Source organism: Monodon monoceros, unplaced genomic scaffold (assembly GCF_005190385.1).
Source record: "Monodon monoceros isolate NGI ecotype Baffin Bay Population unplaced genomic scaffold, NGI_Narwhal_1 Super_Scaffold_12, whole genome shotgun sequence".
Classification (NCBI taxonomy): Eukaryota; Metazoa; Chordata; class Mammalia; order Artiodactyla; family Monodontidae; genus Monodon; species Monodon monoceros.
This window is the reverse complement of record NW_021703768.1, coordinates 62,129,702-62,152,113: the sequence shown is the minus strand read 5'-3', so window position 1 is coordinate 62,152,113 and position 22,412 is coordinate 62,129,702. Positions and strand designations below refer to the sequence as shown.

The 22,412-nt window shown below is 34.9% G+C and overlaps 1 protein-coding gene across 4 annotated transcripts in view; it reads left to right on the top strand.

Moving 5' to 3' along the window:
• AP3B1 (adaptor related protein complex 3 subunit beta 1) overlaps window positions 1–22,412 on the top strand; it is a 276,335-nt gene that overhangs the window by 100,271 nt on the left and 153,652 nt on the right. For all 4 annotated transcript variants that reach the window (XM_029215628.1, XM_029215632.1, XM_029215630.1 and 1 more), the window contains exons 8-9: window positions 17,430–17,585; window positions 21,146–21,243. In XM_029215628.1, coding sequence (XP_029071461.1) covers window positions 17,430–17,585; window positions 21,146–21,243 — 254 coding nt within the window. The remainder of the gene's footprint in view (window positions 1–17,429; window positions 17,586–21,145; window positions 21,244–22,412) is intronic.

Sequence of the window (22,412 nt, the reverse complement as noted above, 5' to 3'; positions counted from 1 at the left end):
TACCCAGGTAAGTGGGGAGTTTCTTGCCTTTTGGGAGGTCTGAGGTCTTTTGACAGCGTTCAGTAGGTTTTCTGTAGGAGTTGTTCCACGTGTAGATGTATTTCTGGTGTATCTGTGGGGAGGAAGGTGATCTCCGCGTCTTACTCTTCCGCCATCTTCCCCTTAAGTCTCGGGACCTTTCTTAAATGTCCTATAGTGACATTGATGCCACCTACTTTGTTCCCATGGAGAAATTTTCTTGACCTTTAAACTGTTCTTATTTATTCATTGTTTAACCCAGGAATTCTCCTGTCCAATATGGTAATTGCTAGCCACATGTGGCTATTTAAACTTAAATTAAGTGAAACTGAAAATCACTTCCTCAGTTGCACTGGCCCCACATTAAGGCTTCAGTAGTCATGCGAGGCTAGTGCCTACTGTACTGGATAGTGTGATATAAAATGTTTCCGATATCACAGAATTTTCTATTGGGCAGTGTTGCCCCAGAGTCATCAGTTCTTTCAGAGAGAGACAGGCTTGTTGTTTACTCTCCCACCTGCTTCTCCTCACCACCTGTTTCCACTGCCAACCTCCCTCACCACCCCACCACCCCAAGTAGGATGAAAGGTAAGAGTAACCCCTCAGTTTTCTTCTGTCTAGCAGGCAAGAGTTAATCATGAACATTTTCAAGAAGTGAGGAATATGTTTTTCTAGAGTCTTTTCTTTTTAAAAAATACTTCTAAAAATGTTTATGCCATTAGATTGTGACCCTCTTCTTGTTTCTTTCTCCACTGACTTATTTTTGCTAGCTTTAATTTTTTATTTTCTGCATATTATTTATATTGGGGAAAGAAATTCTGTTTTCTGTCTTTCTCTCACCATATTTACCTAGTAGCCCCCAAATGTTCACAGTATTAAAAGTATTTTATGAATTTTAACGGGTACTAAATGACTTTTAGGAGCAGAAAATTAGAGCTTAAGATGTTAAGAAATGTGATGAATTCTGCTGCTCTCCTCTGATGTCTGTCCTTTTTCCACTGTGCTTTTCTCCTTAACATTTTGTTATGGATATTTATATCATTTTGTTTTCTTGACCTTATAGTCCATTTATTTCCTTACATTTTTCTCTGTGTTAGTCTTATTACTGTAGCATAAAGGAGTAAATATGATTAATATTGAATTTATCTCTGACAAGTCAGTTATTTAATTTTTAAATTTGTGATTTTGCTGCTTAGTAGTTTTCTATATTCATCTCAGAAAAGATTATGATTTTGTGTAATCTAATAATGTGGTAATTTAAAACAGTCAATTTTATTCTATTCTATTATTCATTTAGCTGTATATGTACAAGACTTTAAGTTTCTGATACATATCTTAAAATTACTGCAGTCCTACTGGAAGCTGCAAGCCTTTGATAGACTCCAGAGTTCCAAAATGGTTACGTCAGACAGATTCTGCTAGTGCATTGTTGTCTAGGTGGTATAGAGAATGTGGCAGACACTGTTGATTGTCTCCAGCAGACAACCCCTATGCAAAAAGTTCTTCCTTGCAGACAGATGTTCTACAGGGATTGAGCACCCAGGTGTCTTTGCAGAAGCCATGTTGCTTCCCAACCTAAACTAGACTAATGTTAATTACATTCCCCTTGTAGGTGATAGGTTTAGGAATGGGCGTATAACACAATTCTGGCTAATGTGAAGTAATGGGAAATATGACGAAAGTGGGGTATAGAGGACTGTATGAGAAAAGTTTACTTTCACGTAAAAAGCATGAAGACATCTGACCTGCGGCTGAGATGTACTTCATGGACTTAACAGTTTCCGCTTCCATTGATGGAATACCTTGATCAGATTAACTCTCTGGGAAATTATTTTGAAAAATAGCAGCTAAAGGTGTACTATAGGATGATCAAAAGTAGGCAAAACTAGAGAGGACTCTACACATGAAGGACTGAAATTTCAAGGTGTGAGTTTGCAGGTTTTTGCCTGGGGGAATTCCCCTATCCCATATAAAAATGGAAAAAGTTACAGCCTCACTTACCTAGGTATTAGAGAACAGACTTCAAGGCTGGCAGAATACCTAAAACGTTTGGGGAGAAATTCCAGAAAGGTGTGGGAACCACAGGAGGGTGCACCCCTGGAAATGCATGTAAACACCATTCAAGTCATTGGCTGACCAACTCTCCATGTGTGGAGAAGACTCCAGTGTGTCTAGCAAAAAAAAAGCAACTGGAAACTAAATGGAGATTTCACTTGCTGGTCATATTAGGATACACAGAGTTTGGAGTTTGAAACCAGTAAGATGCCTGCTAAAACAAATATTAATACACTTCAGAGGAATGCAACACAAGGAAGAATTTATACTGTATGGTTGATAATATTCAGAATACAATTTGAAAAAATCAGCAGACATGAGAAACAAAAAAATAACTAATGCTGAAGAGAAAAAGTAGGCAATAGAAAGATAATCAAGAAGAGGCAATTATCAGACAAATAATGCAGCTATTATATATATATTATATATATATGGCAAAAATAGTAAAAAGCAACATAGTTGTATTGATTGAATAAACGAATCTTAACAGGAAAGACACTATAAGAAAGAACGAAATGGAAATTCTAGGGCTGAAAAACACAATGATTAAATGAAAAATAAGCTAGATAGGCTTAATAGCCAGGAGGAGGCTGTAAAAGTGTTAAGAAACCTGAAGATAGATTAATAGAAATTATTCATTCTGAAGAACAAAGAGAAAAGCAAGCGAAGAAAAGTGAACAGTCTCAGAGCCATGTGGAACAATATGAAACAGAATAAAATACTTGTAATTGAAGTCCCAAAATGAGAGAAAAGGGTGAATGGAGTAGAAATAATACCTGAAGAAATAAAAGCTTAAAAAATTTCAAGTTTAGTTTAAGGGGGGAAAAAACCAAGTGTACAGATCCAGGAAACACATCAAATTCCCAGGCAAAATATTAAAATGTCACACCTAGGTACATCATAGTCAAACTTCTGAAATCAAAGGGGAAAGAGAAAATCTTGAAAGCAGACAGAGAGAAACAATGCATTATATACAGAGAAACAATGATTATGTCTAACTGCTGATAAGAAACAATGGAGTCTAGGAAACAATGGAATATCATCTTTAAATTGTTGAGAGAAATCTGTCAACAGAGAATTCTATATTGAACAAAAACATTCTTTAAAAATAAAGATGGAATGAAGAAGTTTTCAGATGAACTAAATTGAAAAATTGATATGTAGAATTGTATTACAAGAGATACTGCAAGAAGTTGTTTAGGTTGAAGAGAAATGATGATAGATGGTAATTTATAACTATAGAAAGGAATAAAGAATGATAGAAATGATGTATATGTAGGTAAATATTAAAAATTAAACTTTTTTCTCTTAATTTCTTTAACATAATTCTGTAACACACACACAAAAGATGTTACATATATATACATCTATCTGTCGCTATGTCTTCTCGGCAAAGATTGTACTTGCTTATGCTTAAACTCTGAATTTCCTGTACATCCATGGAGCTGTGACCTTGGCCTCCAGTGCCACAAGTCTTTGTTTGGACATAAAATGTTTTCATTTCTCTAGGAGTGGAATTACTGGGATGTATAGTAAATATATGTCCTTCCTTTTTACACCTCCAGTTCCTACTCTCCAGATGCAACTAGTTCTAACTCTTTTAGCTTTAACTTCTAGTAGTTATCCTCATATTATTTTTAAAACAACTTGTTTATATATGTTTTTCTAGTGACTCAAAGGGCATTATTTAATTTAGATATATAAATATTTGGGGATTAATGAAGAAGAAACAGTCCCTGTACAAAATTTTATGTTTTATATGAAAAGTTTTTCATAACCTAGATTATTTGCTTTTTAAAAATTTTTAACTGTTGCTTCTTAGAGCCCTAGTTTCCTACCCCCACTTTATCTAGAGTACAGATTTTTGCTTTTGTTTTTTCTATTTAACTATTAGAGTTCACCCTAAGATTAAAACAAACTACTGCTTTATCCCCTCCCCCATGAATGTCCACCAGTATTTTAAAACCTCTGCTCTAACCCTCTAACCTCTTTTTTTTAATGTCCTAAAGGATAATTAAATTTATCAATTTCAAATCAATAGACACTTACCTTCTTTAATACATTTTCTTTATTTCAGGGGTTTAGGTAAGGAGGGAGTGAATACTTGAGGAATTATGATTAGTTCTACCTAGGTTGGGCTTAATTTTATTTTGTAGTTTATGACTGAGTGAGAACCACTCTAAAATGCATTCTGCTTAACAAAAAACAGTTCTTATTTATCCCTGTAATTAGACTGAGATTAGTTTTCAAATGACTGGAACCCTTCTTTCTCATGTCTTAGAACTCTTAGACCTAAGATCAACTTGTGTCATGAGTATATTTTACTTTAGAGAAACATGAAAAAATGCCTTATGTAGATTCTTCAGATTTCTCAGTAACAAAATTTGGAAACCACTGCATTCGGAAAGCTTATTTCCTGTATACTGGTGCTGAACATACAGTCATAAGAAATGAGAAGTGTTGTGGGCAATTGAGCACTCTGAATTTTCAGAGTGGCTCAACTCAAAGTTAGTGGGCACAGGTGTTTCCATAATTGTGATGTATTGGGGGAGATTCAGTGTTCAATGATCCTCAAACCCATACTTCCACCTGTGTGGTATAGTGGTCACTGGGCTGTAGTATAAAACATGTAAAGTGAAGAGCGTAGCAGTTACCTCATGGAAGGAAAAAATGTCTCAAACCAGTATTCATATAATGTGTTGTTTTACATAGGCCTAATCAGGGGGGAAAGAGACTTTTTTTGAGAAAAATATTAAATTAAAAAATTTATTAAACATGACTTTTTTAAAAAAAGTAAACATGTGCTATCCATACTGAATAATTTAATTGTTTATGATATTGCCAATCACCTACCCACTGTGATCTTGTCAGGGAAATCTAACCCAATGTCAGAGAGATGGACCACCCAAACACTGCTGTGGTATCTATGGACTGAATGTTTATGTCCTCCGAAATCCACATGTTGAAGTCCTAACTCCCAATGTGATGGTATTTGGAAGTAGGGACTTTGGGAAGTAATTCGGTTTCAGTGGATTGGTGAGTGTGGGGTTGTCGTCATGGGAATAGTGCCCTTATAAGATGACACACCAGAGAGCTTGCTTCCTTCCTCTGCCCATGTGAAGACATAGCGAGAAGGCAGCCAGCTGCAAGCTAGGAAGTGGGTTCTCACCAGGAACCGAGTCTGCCAGTACCTTGATCTTGGACTTGCCAGCCTTCAAAACTGAAAAATTGTAGCTTAAGCCACCCAGTCTATGGTATTTTGTTATAGTAGCCCAAGCTTGCTAATATGAGTGTCTTATGGCATGACAATGCCATGATGTGTTCCCCTGTGTAGCTTTTAAGTAGTCTGTGTCCACAGAAGATAACAGACATGGTATTGTCCTGGTACAAATCTTAAGTTGGTACTAGTGCCCTCCAGGCTGTCTTGGAATTCATAAGACAAGTGGGTACATTCAGTGTCTTTCTCTCGACTACGACAAACACCACGGTAATAAAATAAAAGAGATGGCAGGATGAAGAATAAAGTTTATAAACTGTGCCTTTCCAAAATACGCTTTATGAAATAAAAGGTAATTTTTTTGGACTTCATAGAGCTTATATTTAATGTAACAACATTTCTCTTACTGAAAGTGAATGTTTTAGAACAAGGTGAAAAGCTAATTTTATTCTAATGTTTTTATTTTAGCGTTTGGGGTGGTCAGTACACATGAGTGGAGGGAGACCTATTTTCATATGAAATAGCTCAGGTATATTAAACTCACTGTTTCTTTTAAAAATTTGTTTTAATTTTTTTTTAGAGAAGTTTTAGGTTATGACAAAATAGGGTGGAAAATGCAGGGAGTTCCCATATACTCCCTGCCCCCACCCACCTCCTGACTATCAACATCCTTCACCACAGTAGTACATTTATTACAGTCAATGAACATATGTTAATACATCATTATCACCTGAAGTCCATAGTTTACACTGAGGTTTGCTCTTGGTGGGGTTCATTCTGTTGGTTTTGACAAACGTATAATGACATGCCTCCACCATTGTGATATCTTACAAAATAGTTTCACTGCCCTAAAAATCCTCTATGTCCTGCCTATTCATTCCTCTTTCCCCTACAAATCCTGGCAATCACTAGTCTTTTTACTATCTCCATAGGTTTTTTTTTTTCAGTTCTTTGCCTTAGTAATATGCATTTAAGGATGCTCTGTGTCTTTTCATGTCTCTGTAGCTCATTTCTTTTTAGGGCCAAATAACATTCCATTGTCTAGATGTACCACAGTTTATTCATCCATTCACCTGCTGAAGGATATCTTGTTTGCCTCTATAAATTGGCAAATATGAATAAAGCTGCTATAAACCTTGTGCAGGTTTTTGTGTGGACTCATTTTGGTATAAACCAAGGACTCTGATTGCTAGACTATTTGATAAGAGTATATTTTAATTTTGTAAGAAGCTGCCCAATTGTCCTTCATAGTGGCTGTACTGTTTTGTGTCCCCACTGGCAATGAATGAGTGTTCCTTTTGCTCCACATTCTTGCCAACATTTAGTGTTGTCAGTGTCCTGGAGTTTGGCCATTCTAATAGGTGTGTAGTTGTATCTTTTTTAAAAAAATATTTATTTATTATTTTTTGGCTGCGTCAGGTCTTAGTTGCAGCATGCGGTCTCTTCCGTTGTGGTGTGCGAGTTCAGTAGTTGTGGCACGTGAGTTCAGTAGTTGTGGCACGTGGACTTAGTTTCCCTGCAGCATGTGGGATCTTAGTTCCCTGACCAGGGATTGACTCCATGTCCCCTGCATTAGAAGGTGGATTCTTTACCACCAGACCACCAGGGAAGTCCCTGTATCTTGTTTTAATTTGCACTTCCCTAATTACATATGATGTTGAACATCTTTTCATAAGCTTATTTGCCATCTGTATATCTTCTTTGATGAGTTGTCTGTTCAAGTCCTTGGCCCATTTTTTAATCGAGTTGTTTGCTTTCTCATTGTTGAGTTTTAAGAGCTCATTGTATATTTTGGATAACAGCCCTTTATCAGATGTATCTTTTCCAAATATTTCTCCAAGTCTGTGGCTTGTCTTGTCTTTGTCTTGACATCTTTTGCAGAGCAGACCTTTTTAATTTTAATGAAGTTCAGCTTATCAATTATTTCTTTCATGGGTCATGCCTTTGGTGTTGTATCTAAAAGTCATCCCATATCCAAGGTCATCTAGATTTTCTCCTATGTTATATTCTAGAATTTTATAGTTTTGTGTTCCTTATTTGTCTCTTATCCTTTTTGAGTGAATTTTTGTGAATGATGTAGGTCTGTCTAGATTCATTTTTTTTGCATGTTGATGTTCAGCACCATTTGTAAAAAAGACGATCTCTTCTCCATTGTATTAACTTTGCTCCTTTGTCATAAATCAGTTATACAATAACTGTATATTTATGTGGGTCTATTTTGGGGTTCCCTGTTCTGTACCATTAATTTCTTTGTCTGTTCTTTCACCAGTACCACACTGTCTTGATTTTGATTACTGTAGCTTTATAGTAGATCTTGAAGTGAAACTCACTGTATAAATGTTAAACTATTGAAAAATTTAAGCATACACAAAGATAGGGCTAAGAGTCCAATGAATCCTCATGTACACATCACCTAGATACAACATTCATCAGCTCATGGCTGCTCTCAACTTTAACTCAACCCCCTTCCCACTTCAATCCCAAATTTCATATGAAATTCAAGATATTATATAATTCCATCCATATCTATTCAGGATGTATTTCTAAAACACTGTCTTCACTTTAAAGAAACTGCAAAGCTGTCTCCATTTTCCAAATAAGAGGATTTAAAGCTTTTTTTTTTTTTTTTTTTTTTTTTGGTTCAGCTTGAATGTACACTCTTTTAGAAAGATGGAGAAAGTTGTTTATTCTAGTATATAATTTCATTTTCTACACATACTGATATTTTAAATAACAGAAAAATCTTCATTTACAAATATAACTTTTTTGTACTCGTGAGTTTCATCACAAAGATTTTATGTATTTGTGTCCTTATTATTACCAGGGTTCCTTTTTGAGTCATTTAATACTTTTCCATAGGGAACCATCTTTACTTCTGTATAGGTTGTTTGAGATGCTCATCACCTTGGAATATGGATAGGATGCTGACATGGAAATTACATTTTAAGCCTCCAATACTCATTCACATGATATTAGCATAATTATTATTCAGAATTCTTCTGTAAGGGAGACTTGACTTTTCTCTCCCATTTATTTATTTTTTAGTCATTTATTTATGTAAGTATGGACTCCTTAGATATTTATTTTATCCTTTGGGTTATGAACTAATACTGTCATTATTCTACTGCTAAAATTTTTCAGCTTTGGTCTTAGGGAGTTGTTTTCGTTTGTTTTTTAAGTACCTGATGATCTAGATTTATTTTAACTGCCTTAGTTTTAGAACCAGCCATTTTCCAAGGTGCAAAAGAGCAGGTTTTACAGGTTTATTAATGTTTTTTACATCAGTCAGATTGCTGTTAAATGGTTCTCTTTGTAATAATCATATCAGTAATTTATTGGAGTAAAGGTGACATTACTTAAATGACCATGAGGCTTAGAAAAATTGCCAACATAAGCCACAATATAAAATATTTTAATTAATACCCATTAAAAACCCCCGTTATGGTAATGTCTCATTTCTCTAGGCTCAATACAAACAATACATATAATAATTGATTTTTTTAAACCTTTTTGATGCAAACACTTCTAAAACAATTTTCTGTCTTCCAGCCCCTTGATAGAGAATGAAAGACATAATATTGTTTTCTTTCTACATTACACATTATATTATCTGAGTATCAGGAGATAAATTGTTAAAATTAAAGGCATAATATACTCTGCATAAGAACTTTATACTTAGAATAATACCTCACGTCTTCATAACTGCTGTTTCAGCTATGTAGGGGAGACCTTTCGACTTAGTTCCAAATTCATAGATGTATTGTGTAAATTGAAACTGCATTGTATCAATTTCTAGATAAGAAATATATTAGAAGGTACAGAATACATTAAAAAATTAAGCAGTTCCATTAAAAACAAAGTATTTCTAAAATATTGTTTTCAAATACACATGGTGCTGTATTAACATTGGTTCATCTTCCTTTTTTAGGTATATGATGTACAATTAGTATACTAAGTTCAGCAAATGGAAATTTTTTTCTATAGATTTCAGCATCTTTGAAACCTATTTTATCTGTATTTATCCTTAAGCAGACTAAACATTCTTCTGATTATATCTTGTTTACCTTACTTGTTTATTTTATTTATTTATTTATTTATTCGGGGGGGTTGGGGGGGGCTCTGCTGGGTCTTTGTTGCTCTGTGCAGGCTTTCTCTGGTTGCGGCGAGCGGGGGGCTACTCTTTGTTGCAGTGCGCAGGCTGCTTATTGAGGTGGCTTCCCTTGTTATGGAACGTGGGCTCTAGGCACGCGGGCTTCAGTAGTTGCAGCGCATGGGCTCAGTAGTTGTGGCTCACTGGCTGTAGAGCGCAGGCTCAGTAGTTGTGGCGCACAGGCTTAGTTACTCCGCGGCATGTGGGATCTTCCCGGGCCAGGGCTCGAACCTGTGTCCCCTGCATTGGCAGGCAGATCCTTAACCACTGCGCCACCAGGGAATTTCCTGTCTTTTTTTCCTACATGCATAATTTTAAGATTTTTATTGAAGTAGAAATAATGTATATGTGTCAGAAGCAAATGGTCTCATGAATTTTTGTAAACTGAAGACCCCAATGTAACGAGTACTCAGATTAAGAAACAGTAATTATACTTCAGAAGACCCTCCTTTGACACCTTCCACTTAATATCCTTCTTTCCCTCCCAGATGGAAACAATATCCTGACCCTTAATGACTCTGCCTTTTCTTCCCTATTTTCCTTCCTCTTTCCTTACTTACTTTCTGAAAAATTGTTGAACTAGTTTGAAGCTTTGGATGATGGGTTTGGTTTGCTTGTGGAATATTACTAGGTAAGGGTATCAGCAATCTGAGTTCCTTTAATCACCTCAGTTATAGATTTGACATGATTGAAAGGTGGGCTTTAATTTTATCATCTTTACTCTCTAGGATATAGACTCTCAGGATTTTAAACCGAAGACTAGGGAGAGTTAGGAGTCTTGGTTTTGGTGGATCCTGACCTCCAACTTTTGCTTCTGTAATTTTTGTGAATCTGCTAAAAGCTCTTTAGGCCTCTCGGCTTTTTGCTATGTAATAACAATGATTTGGGGGGAAAAACAATTCCTAAGGTCGGTCAGATTTCTTGGTTTACTACTTCTTCTGGATCTTGCCTGCATAATTCATCACTGTTCTTTTAACTTTTCGGTGCCTTCAAACAGGTGTGTTTCATTTTTCTTCCCTAGCTCGCTATAAGGGTTATTCCAATTTGCTTATCTCTAGAAGCAGAACTCTGTAATCCTGTATTACCTGTTTTTAAAAAGTAATCTTTCAAGTCTTACTTTTAATGACATTGTGTCATTGGAGTTTGTGACTTCTTTTAAGCATCTATAACTGGCATTGATTAAAGTTGTTTCAGTGTAATGAGTTCCCCAGACAGTACATTTTGGTTCAGAATGAAGCAGTTGTACAAAAGCCTCATGATATTTTTGTAAATTCTCAAATATGAGGCAGTTTCTTTTCTGAGGGATAATTTTAGGGGGAAATTTTTCTTCATATTTGGCATCTAGGGATATTTGATTTACGGTGAGGTAATAGTTTCTAGAAAAAATTTAATAATAAAAGCAATGGTAATAGCTACTATTTGAGTGTTTAATATGCACTAGGCACTAAGGACTTATATAACCTTCACTAAACTAATCAATCTTTATGAACACTTTCATGATATAGATACTGCTTTTATTCCATTTTACAAATGAGTAAATTAAGACAAGGGGAGGTCAAGTAATTTAACATGGTCATAGAGGCAACCCCGATACTGAACTGGCATGACCTAGTATTACCCATTCTGGCTGTTTGCATCCAGCTTCCATTCTGTTTTGGCCAATGTCTGTTCCTGTCAGTTGAAAACCTGAGAAAACAGCTAGCAGTGACACAGATTCAGATATACAGCTATTGGAGATCGGCTCCCATCCTGTGTGGAAGCCTCATCTCTTTTGTTTCATTAACCTCATGAAAACATCAGTCCTTAAATTTTTTTCCTTTTAATTCAAACTAAAGGAATTATGCTGTTGGTGTATATATACAGTTAGTAATTAGCAGCCAGATCTAAAAAGCCATGCCATGATGTTCTCATAGCAATAGAACCAAATTGAAATTTCATAAAAAGTATAAGAGAAAGTTTCTTTTGAGGGGAATATACTTTGAAATAATAATTGATATCAATAATTATTTTAGGTATTAAGCAACATGTTCTTCGTGTTTGTTATCCAATAATCCTGTTGTTAAAACTTTGTACTGTTTCAAAGAATCCCTTTCATTTTAGTAAATTATACTAATTTATTTAATGTTAAATGTTAAGAATTAATTTACAGGTCTTTAATAAAACATATCATGAAGCATTAATCTGTAGAAGTTTTACTTAATAGCTTTGTAAAATCTTTGGATGTGGGAAAGATACTAATGAAAAAAAAATGCTCCTTTATAATCTTTTTACTGTAATTACTACCATAATCCTAAATACTTGTACAGTAAAATAAACAATACAAATATTTATTAAAATAATGTAATTGAACTTTAGTAAAGTGTTAGTAGAGAAGGAGAACTGGAAAGCGCTGTGTTAATACAGCCGTTTCATCATATACCAGTTAGTTTTAGGTATATTTTGAACATTTGTTTGATTAACGTTCAGTAAAGATTGTAGGTGAGTGCTTATGCTTAAAGAGTGAGATTATTTGTGTATCATTTTATTGGTTTATTAATGCACTTAATAGAATAAGTTTAGTCTGAAACTCCATAAAGGAGAAAGACCCTCAAGTCTGGCCTTGATAGAAAAGTATGTCTCAGTTATAGTCCTTTTTTTTTTTTTAAGCACTAAGAGACAAGTAATTTGTTTTGAATTGTGTATTCAGAGAAGATGATAAATGTTTTAATTTATAGTTTACTTTTAAATATGGGTATTACTTTTAAAGTGCCTTTTGTTTTCAAAGCATAAATTTGGTGAGTTTCTTTTGTTTGGAGAATTTCTTAAGATTTTGTTTTTATTGTGGATTTAAAAAACACTCAGATAATATTATGCTTACTTCTAAGAAAACTAAAGGTCATATTTTTTGATGAAAAGTGTTTTCAGTGATATTTAAGCAAAGATTGTGCCCTAACTGTAAGCACTTAACAAGGAAAACATAATTCATTAAGTGATATTAACCTATAACAATTTAAATAATTTATTTTATTGTTATCTAACAATAAATATATGCAAATTGCTTTCAAGTGATTTACTGATTTTTTTCTCCTTAATTTTATTTAATTAAATGTTCTCTTTTAAGGTAACTGTAGATTCACATGCAGTTGTAAGAAATAATATAGAGAGGTCTGGTGTAACCTTTATTCATTTTCCTCCAGTGGTGACATCTTGCAAAACTATAGTAAGGTATTCCAACCTTGATATTGACGTTGATACAGTCATGATTCAGAACATTTCTATCACAAGTATCCTTCATGTTACCATTTTATAGTTAAACCCATTTTCTTCCCTGTGCTTAACCCTGCTCCCCCTTAACCCCTGGCAACCACTAATTTCTTCTGCATCTCTATAATTTTGTCATTTCAAGAATGCTATATAAATGGAATCATACAGTATGTAACCTTTTAGGATTAATTTTGCTCTCTCAAGTTCAGTGTACTTCTCTGGAGATTAATCAGCACTGTGTGTATCAGTCATTTGTTTCTTTTTATTTCTGAATGGTATTCCATGGCATAGATGTTTAACCATTTGCTTAACCAGTTGTTTAACCATTCATCCATTGAAGGACATCTGTGTTGTTTCCATTTTGGCTAATAGGAATAACACTGCTATGAATATTTTGTGTAGAGATCTTTTTGAGAATTTCCATTTCCCCAATGATAAATGCCCAAGAGTGCAATTTGGGGGTTGTATGGTGAATACAGGTTTAGTTCTGTAAGAGACTGACAACCTGCTGGAATGACTGTAACCTTTTACATTCACCACCAGCATATGAGTGATCCTTTTCCTGGACTTACTTACTATCATTTGGTGGTGTCACTATTTTTAAGTTTAATTTTAGATGAGAGCCATTCTGATATGTATGCCATAACAAAACCACCTTGCTGTGGTTTTAATTTGCATTTCCCTATTAGCTAATGAAGTTGATTATCTTTTCATGTGCTTTGTTTACCATTTGTATATCTCCTTTAATAATCGTTTACTGATGTCTGTATTAGTTTGCTAGAGCTGCCATAACAAAATACCACAGGCTGGTTAAATAAACAGAAATTTATTTCTCATAGTTTCTCACAATTCCTCCAGGAGGCTAGAAGTCCAAGGTCAAGGTGTTAGCAGGTTTGGTTTCTCCCAAGGCTCCTCTCCTTGGCTTGCAGATGGCTGCCTTCTTGCTGTGTTCTCATATGCCTTTCTCTCTTCTTATAAGGATGCCAGTTGTATTGGATTAGGGAACCACTGATATAATCTGATTTAACCTTGAAGGTCCCAACTTTAGCATATGGTCGCATTGAGGCTTCAACATGTGAATTTTAGGGGATACACAGTTCAGTCCGTAAGAATATCTTTTGCCCTTTATTAAACTGAATTGTTTTTTTAAATGTTGAGTTTTGGGAGTGGTCTTTATATTCTAGATACTAGCCCCTTGTTTCATATGTAGTTGCATATATTTTCTGCCAATGTGTAATTTGTTTTTTTTTTTCCTCTTAAGAGGTTTTTTTTTTTAATGGAACAGGAGTTTTTAATTTTGATGAAATCCAATTTATCAGTGTTCTCTTTTATGGGCTGTGCTTTTGTTGTCAACCCTAAGAACTCTGTACCTAGCTATATAAATGTTTTTTTAAAAAAATGCTATGCCATGTTGAAGGAAAAATGATTAGAGATCACGAATTATAAATTTTTTTTGCTGGGGGAAATTGTTAATTGTAAAAAGAAGGTTCACTTTGAAGAATAGGGGCAGATCAGTCATGAACAAAATAAACACTTGGGAGATAATCCTTCATGCGTTTTTCTCATTTTTTCTGCTCTTCTGTGTAATGGCATAGATAGGTTTTGTTCTGGACTATCTTTTAAGGATGTTTGTTTAGCAGGGAGCCTTGCAAAAGAGAGATACTCCCAGACAAGATTACCTTGACTGGCAGTATCATCACCTGCTTTGTCATCCAGGCTGGGAGTGGGGGCATATCCTTGTTAAGTGCCCCGATGTTGTTCTTCACGTTCAGTCGCTGCATCCTGTTGACTTCAGCTTCTAAGTAGTTCTTGAATCTATCCTGCATTTTCATCCTTGTCACTGACACTCCCGGATCCATTACCTCATCCTCTCAAGTGTCCTTTCCGTAATGCTGCTTTCCAGATCTTTTTCTTCATCTTTAGTTTTCAGAAGTTTGACTTATATGTCTTGTTTTGTATTTCTTTGGGTTTATCCTGTTTAGGATTTACTCACTTTATTCCATCTGTACTTTTAGGTCTTTTGCCAAATTTTTAGGAATTTTTCAGCCATTATTTCTTGGAGTACTCTGTAAGCCCCACCCACCATCTGAATCTTTCCAGGGTTCAGATGATAGGATATTTTAGCTGTTTTGTTATAGTTCCACAGGTCCCTGAAGTTCTTTTTTTTTTTTCCCCCTTATCTTTGTCCTTCGTGTGTTTGTTTTTAATTTTTATTGGACTATAGGGGATGGGTTGGGAAATATCTCTGCAAGTTATGCCCTACTAGGGAAATGTCCATTCTAATTTTCCTGGGACAGCTTTCGGAGCTTTTTATTTTTCTTGGAGCTGCTGCTCCTGCTGGCAGCAGCCTCTTCAGGTCCACTGCTGAGTGGCTCCTCCTTGGAAGAGAATTTCCTCTATTTCTTGGGGACCGTCTTGTTTCCTGACTCTTCAGGGTCACTAACTGGTTCCCTCTCTGGGGAAAGATTTATTCCTCTTGGTAAGACTTCCGCTGCCAGCTGTCTCTTCAAGATCACTACTAACCAGCTCCTGCATGGAAAAAGATTTCTTTTTTGGGGGTTTGGAGAGGAGACACATGGGTCTTCCATTCCATTCTCCATTCTTCTCTTTTGTTCAGATTGGGTAATTTCTGTTGTTCTGTGTTCTAATTCACTGATGGTTTCCTGGTCCTCTCAGTACTGCTTTTGATCCCATTTATTGTTTAATTTTGGTTCCTGTATTTTTCAGTTGTAACCTTTCTTGTTGGTCTTTCTTTATAGCTTCTATTTCTTTGTTTAGATTTTATAATTCTTTTCTAAAACCTTCTGTTTTTCATTTGTTTCAAGGGTGTTCCTAGTTGCTCACTGAAACATTTTTATGATGGTTGCTTTAAAATCTTTATTAGATAACTCTAATATCCCTATCATCTTAGTGTTGGCATCTACTGTTTATCTTTTTTCATCCAGTTTGGGATCTACCTGGCTCTTGGAATGGTGAGTGATTTTTTTTTTTCCCCAAACCTGGATGTTTTGGATATTATGAGATTATGGATCTTATTCAAGCCTTCAGTTTTAGCTTGGTTTGTTTGACACCATTCCAGCAGAGAAGGGTGGGGTGCATGCCACCTCATTACTGCCAGGTCATGGTAGAAATCCTGGTTCCCCACTCAGCCTCCATTGATATCTCAGGTAGATTGTGCTCATTATTACTGTGGGTGAATGTGGGACCTGGCTCCCCACTATTATTCCCCTGATAGCTTTCTGGTTGGGAGGTATAGAAGTGCCTCATTACTGTTCCACATGTGTCTTCCACTGACACCACAGAGTGGTGTGTCCTTGTTAACCACTGGCTGGTGATGTTTCAAGTCCTGAGAGAAGTGTCCACTAAGCATCCTCTTGTACTAGCCCAGTGGGGAGGGATAAAGTTACCTCGACTGATAGGTAGGCTTGGATGTCCAAGCTCCCTGCTTGGTCTCCCCACCATGGAGGTGCCTCATTAACTGGTGGGGATTAAAGTCTCAGTTCCATCTTGGCCTTTTCTGATACCACCCCAGTGGGAAAGTCGGGGCTCTTATTACATCCTGTGGGGAGGGGTGGAAATCTAGGCTCTGCATGTCAGCTTTTGCTGGTGGGGTTAGGGGTAAGGTCATGGTTTTTTTCTCTAGTGTTGGCTGCACTAGAGCAGTTATTTTCTTAAAAAGTTTTCTGTCTTGCTAGACTTTCCATTTCCCTTTCTTGGTCCTTTGGCTACAGAGAACAGGCTTTTGGAGGGTTTGTTTCATCTATACTTGTTGGTTTTCTGTGTTACCCACTTCTCTTCCACCCAGTCTTTGATATATGAGGTAAAAATGAAAATCCAGGGAACTCACTGTTGTGTCATTCTTTGGATCCTGAGATCCCTATCCAGTCTTTCTTCTTCTCTGTCTTTTCTTTTTTATATTTGTTTTATATATAATATCTTGGGTTTCTAGTTATACTTAGCAAGAGGAATAGGAAAAAGTATATCTATTCCATCTTCCCAGAAGTGGAAAGTATGTTTCAGGTACTTGGTAACAGAAATTACCTCTAAATGGTAGTTGCATTGGATCCACTTAAATATTATTGTCTTTGTGTATTTTTTTCATTTGTTTGTTTATTTATTTTTAGGACTAAATACCTATAGGCTGATTTTATTGACAGAGATAATAAAGAATTCAAATGAAAAGTACAAAACAAAAACATAGAATCAACTCTCAGGGATACACATAAATCTCTAGCTGAGTCTTGACAACACAGGGATCTGCTTAATTACCAATTTTTAACCTGTCAAACTTTATTAATCATTTCTTTTATGTGTGTTGCAGTCCAAACAATTTTCTTCTTTCTTCTGACCCTTTGATTCAGTTACAGAGTGACTGATAATTTATGGAAACAGTTTTCAGGTTTTGGGTAGTCTCTTATCCTCGGCTTTGTTAGAATTTAATGGTTAGGTTTTCCCTTTGGGCAGCTGTGGGTATTTCTATGGTAATTTAATATTTTCAGAGGTTTACTATATAATATAAAAGTATTATCTATTGCACTAAAAGACAGTTATTGTGTCATAAAATATGAGAAAAAGCAAGGCCTTTCTTCCATATAGGTAACATAATAATTTCAAATTGCTTCAACAGTAGTATTCTATAGTAAAATATTATCATTATTGTAAATGTTTTTTAAAAAGTTTTCTTTGTGTAATATTTGGGCTGTCCCAGGTCTGAACTAATCTTGGGATTGGATTTCTTTCCCGTAGGGTGATGGTCTAGAGGACAAGGAAAAGGATTTCTATGATTCTGATGAGGAACAGAAGGAAAAGACTGACAAAGGGAAGAAGCCATATACTATGGATCCAGACCATAGACTTTTAATTCGGAGTACAAAGCCTTTGCTTCAGAGCAGGAATGCAGCGGTATGTAAAAACCACTATAAGAAATAATTCACAGATTTTTTTTTAAAACAGTGGTTAAAAATATGTAAGTTCAGTAAATAAGTCTTTATTTCTGAGTGTGCTAATGGAGCATTTGTTAGTTTTTTTGTTTATATACTAAAAAGCAGGTTTTAATAGGATTACTTGGTTTGGTAGCTGTATGCCTACTGGACTTCATTTCCTTTTTGTGGTTTTGTTAATTGGTTTCCTAAGATATAAGTTCAAGATGTTTACCAGTTGATTGGAGGACTGTGTATAGTTCTCTACTACTGGATTGTTGTTGTGAGTACTTAATCTGGTATCAGTCCATAATATTTGTATTTACCTGAAAAGAGTTTTGAAGAGACTAACATATAGTAAAAGCACCTAGCATAATGCCTCATATAAAAATTTTAGCTGGTAGGAATAACTAAAAATCATCCTTACTTGGGTCCTAAGTTTGTTGTTGTTGTTTACATCTTTTTATTTTAAATAACCCTTTTATTTTAGAAGAATACATGTGCACAGTAGAAAATTAGAAAATACAGACTAGCAAAATTTAATAAAATTAAACCATTACATTCCCATCACTCAGGAATCACTGTTATAATATCTTAATGCAGTTTTTTCCAGATTTTTTTCTGCATAAATGTACCTATTTCACATGTGTGTATGTCTATACATATATATATTTTTAAAACCAAGATAAAAATTATAGTACACGTAGTATTTTTTAACCTGTTTTTTTTTTCTAGTCAGTTCTCTATTTCTATTTCAGTAAAATTTCATCTCATTTAATACCAATTTGTCTTAAATTCTTTTATAACTCGTTCATCTAAACCAGCTGCATTGGGTCTGGTTCTTACATCTTTTAAACCTCTCAAGTCTTGCAGAATGTACCTCTGGATTTGTCTGGTTGCTTCCTTTTCTATATCCTGTGTTTCCTGTTAACTGGAAGTTTTGTGTAAGGCTTGATGAATTCAAGTTCAACATTTTCTTAAACTTCTTTCAATTAAAAAAAATTCTTAATGAATCGTTCAGTTCAAGTAGTAAAAACTTTGAAAATGAGAGTTTCCTTTGTTTTCTGATGCTTGAGAATTTGGTCCCTAGAGCTTTGTATATCTATCTTAGGAAGTTTTTATCTAATACCTAGTATTTAGTTTCTAAATCATGATTAAGTACTATGTACAATAATAACACATATGTTATTTTATTAATGTTGTAAAATATGCTTATATTTTAGTAATCTCTCGCTTGACCTGGTGGTACTTAAGTACTGTAACTTGCCACCTAAAACTATTTTATAATTGACTCACTGTTAATTTAACTTTGTCTTGGAAATTGGTTTTATAGTTCAAATACTCACTGATGAAAAATGTTCTTGAATAGTGAAACAAATAGAGGTAGTTTGTACTTTTTGTACCAGTATGTTTTGGTTCCCCTCTTGTTTGATTGTGTCCCAAATAGAGGTAGTTTATTTTTTGTTCCAGTACCTTTTAGTATCCTGCTTATTTGATGATGCTAAATATATATAAAGGTTGACTTTTGAAGAATTGTGAATAGAGGTTCTTTTGTTTAGCCTTATTCTCAACTTGCAAGAGAGACTTTGAGAATTTGTTCAGGAAACTTAGTCTGTCAGTGCTGTGTAGATTGAATTGGCGATAAGAGATACTGGAAGCACTGTTGGGAGGCTATTTGGACAGTCTAGGTGAGATGATAGAGGAGGAATGGTTAGAAATAGAAAAGTTCTTGTAGGATGTACTTTCTTATGAACATACATAATGTAACTGCTGAAGGCCTATGAGGTATATTTTTAGTTGTTTTGGAGTTTGGAGTTATGGGAGCTTCCCTCATGGCTTTTACAAATTAGACTATAAATGTCAAATTTGGGGTATTGAAGAGATCTAAAAACTGTTAGATTTGTAAATATTGGGGAAAAGAAGATCCTTTATCCCTTTTGTGTTTGGGAGTGCCCTAATTAATGTATCAGAACAGATGACATACTAAGTGGAATCTAGAATCTTAAAAACATTGACACATATAGAAAGTACAGTTTATTAAGCTTCAGCTTTCTCTTCTATCATATGCTAATACTTATTAGCCACCTGTATGCTTTAATATTTAAAAAAAAATGACTGTCACCTATTTGTAGATTAAGTCAATCATTAATTGAGTTTTTCTTACTAAGATTTTAAATTCAGAAGTTTGTTGTATAATTAAAGTGTATTTGTAGATCACAAGTGAAGAAATAAGATATCCTTAAACTCCTCAAATCCCCAAGTAATGTCTGAAAGCTATAAATCAGTCATCTAAAAAAATGTACACAAAAATACCATACAGCAGTAACTTGAGGATCCTATAACTCTATTTTTTAAAAATGTTTCTTAGTTTTAGAAGAAACTCTTTTTGTTTCGAGCACCCTCAGGTACTGTATACTCTTTAGGCATATGTAAAACTCCTGCCATATATTTATTAGAACTTTATAGTTCAAGCAGAAGTAAAGTAGTATTAATATATCTTCCTAACCAAAGGTGGTAAGATGATTAATTTCTGTAGGTCTCTATCTGCAGTTGCCACATGCTGAACTGGATACTTTCAGCAAGTGGGAAGTCTGGACTTTTGATCTCTGGATCTAAGTGTAGAGGCATGTAGGGGAAACATAGTACTCTTATATTTTATGACAGAGAAATTCTGATTACCCCTATAATAGCTTTGAACCAAAGACTATTTTTAAGGTTCTGCATTTTGAAAAGCAAGATCATTTCAAATGCTGCTGTTTTAGAGGAATTGTTTTAATAGAGTCCCCTTAATTAAAACTTAAATATACTGACCTTCTTTGGATTTTAAAATTTTAACCTACTTACTGCTGTTATCTTTAAGTGTCTGGTTTCATTCCGTCTCGGAGCAGCAGCAGCACTAGGAAGAGTATGGCATTTGGAGTGTGTGTTGAGCCTTGCCGTATTGGCTGTCAGACTTTGGGTAGTTCGTTTAACATTCATTTTCTTTTCTGAGGATTTATTGGCTTCCTAGGGTTGCCGTAACAAATTACCAAAAACTGAGTGGATTAAAACAATAGAAATGTATTCTCTCACATTTCAGGAGGCCAGAAGTCTAAAAATCAAGTTGTCGACAGGATTGGTTCCTCCTGGAGGCTCTAGGGAGAAATTAGCTTCTGGTGGTTGCCAGCAGTCTTTGGCATTACTTGACTTACATGCCTCAGTGCCGTCTCTGCCTCCATCTTCATACTGCCTCTTCTCTGTGTGTCCTTTTCTGTCTCTGATAAGGACACTCACATTGGATTTAGGGCCCCCCAATCAAGTATGATCTCACCTTGGTCATTGCCTTAATAACATCTGCAAAGACTTTATTTCCAAATAAAGTCACATTCTGAGGGTAGACACTCTTAGGGGAACACTATTCAACCTGCTACATAGGGTAACAACATATTCATCTTATTTCACAGCAATTTTGTAGGAGTTAAAGGAAATCATATGTAAGAATATACTTTGAAACTGTAGTATGAAACTGTTACAGTTCTTATTGTTCTCTGCTTTACTTTTTAGGTGGTTATGGCAGTTGCTCAGCTGTATTGGCACATAGCACCAAAATCGGAAGCTGGCATTATTTCTAAATCACTAGTGCGTTTACTTCGTAGCAATAGGTAGGACATGATTTTTTATGTGTTTTCTTTTGTATTACTTTAAAAGTAATGTTTGAACAAATAAAATGTGTTTCTTAGGCATTTCACATGCAGCTCTGACTGTATTTTATCAATGAGATTTCATACTTAAGGGGATTATTATAAAAGCCTTTAGATTACTGATCTCAAAGTTAATGCTAAATATTGAAGGTTTCTTAACCTCAAGCCCAAAGAAGTTGAAAATATTTTTTTGGCATATAGTTTATGCTGTTACCAGTAGCCTAGTATTAGTGTTTGATATTTCTAGGTGTGACAGTAATAATGTTTGGGAGTTCTATTAAGTCTGGAATCACTGAAAAACTATATTAAATGTATTATCAGATTGACTTAGTGTAATTATACATGACTTTATATAAAGCAATACATATGCTGAATTATGTAGTTTATGACAGAATTACTGCTCCCTGAAAAGTTACAATATTTAATTACTATAGTTTGTTCTATTTAAGAAAAGAGCTATGTTCTTAATAGCTACTTATTTTAAAGAAATGCATACTCTTTTCATTTCCTGGAGATAGGTAGGTAGGTAGTAGGTAGGTAGGTAGATAGATAGATAGATAGCAGAATACTTTTCTCTTTAATTTTACCTCTCTATAATTCTGCAGTTCAGGTCAACAATTCAGAAAACTTTGAGTTCCTGTGGCATATACTTTCAGTGTTTAAAAAGATTTTGCCATTTGTTTTGTTTTCTATATTTAAGAATACTATTGTTTCAAGCTATTTAGCTTACCCTGGATATTTTGCAGTAATTAGTTATTTTAAATTAAAAAAATTTTTTCCATTGAGTACTTATGCTATTGGAGTTGGGAGGAGAAAGATAAATATTTATTTTCATCCATACTCAAACTTAGTGCCACAACTTTAGCCCTGGTTTGGCTTTTGCCATTCTTTAGTAAGATACTATTTCCTTTGTCTTTATACGTAGTCGTTCTTTCCCTTTTAACAGCTCAATAATTTTTGTTTTCCATTGCTGGTTCAAAGAAGGATCTGGAATGCATCTTTCACATGAAGCATTATACCAGATTCAGTTCCATGTTCATTTCTTAGATAACTGGATGTAAAATAACATGGCTTTTAAAAAAATATCTTTCACTCTGGGCAGAATTGAGTCACATGGTGAGCCTTCCAGT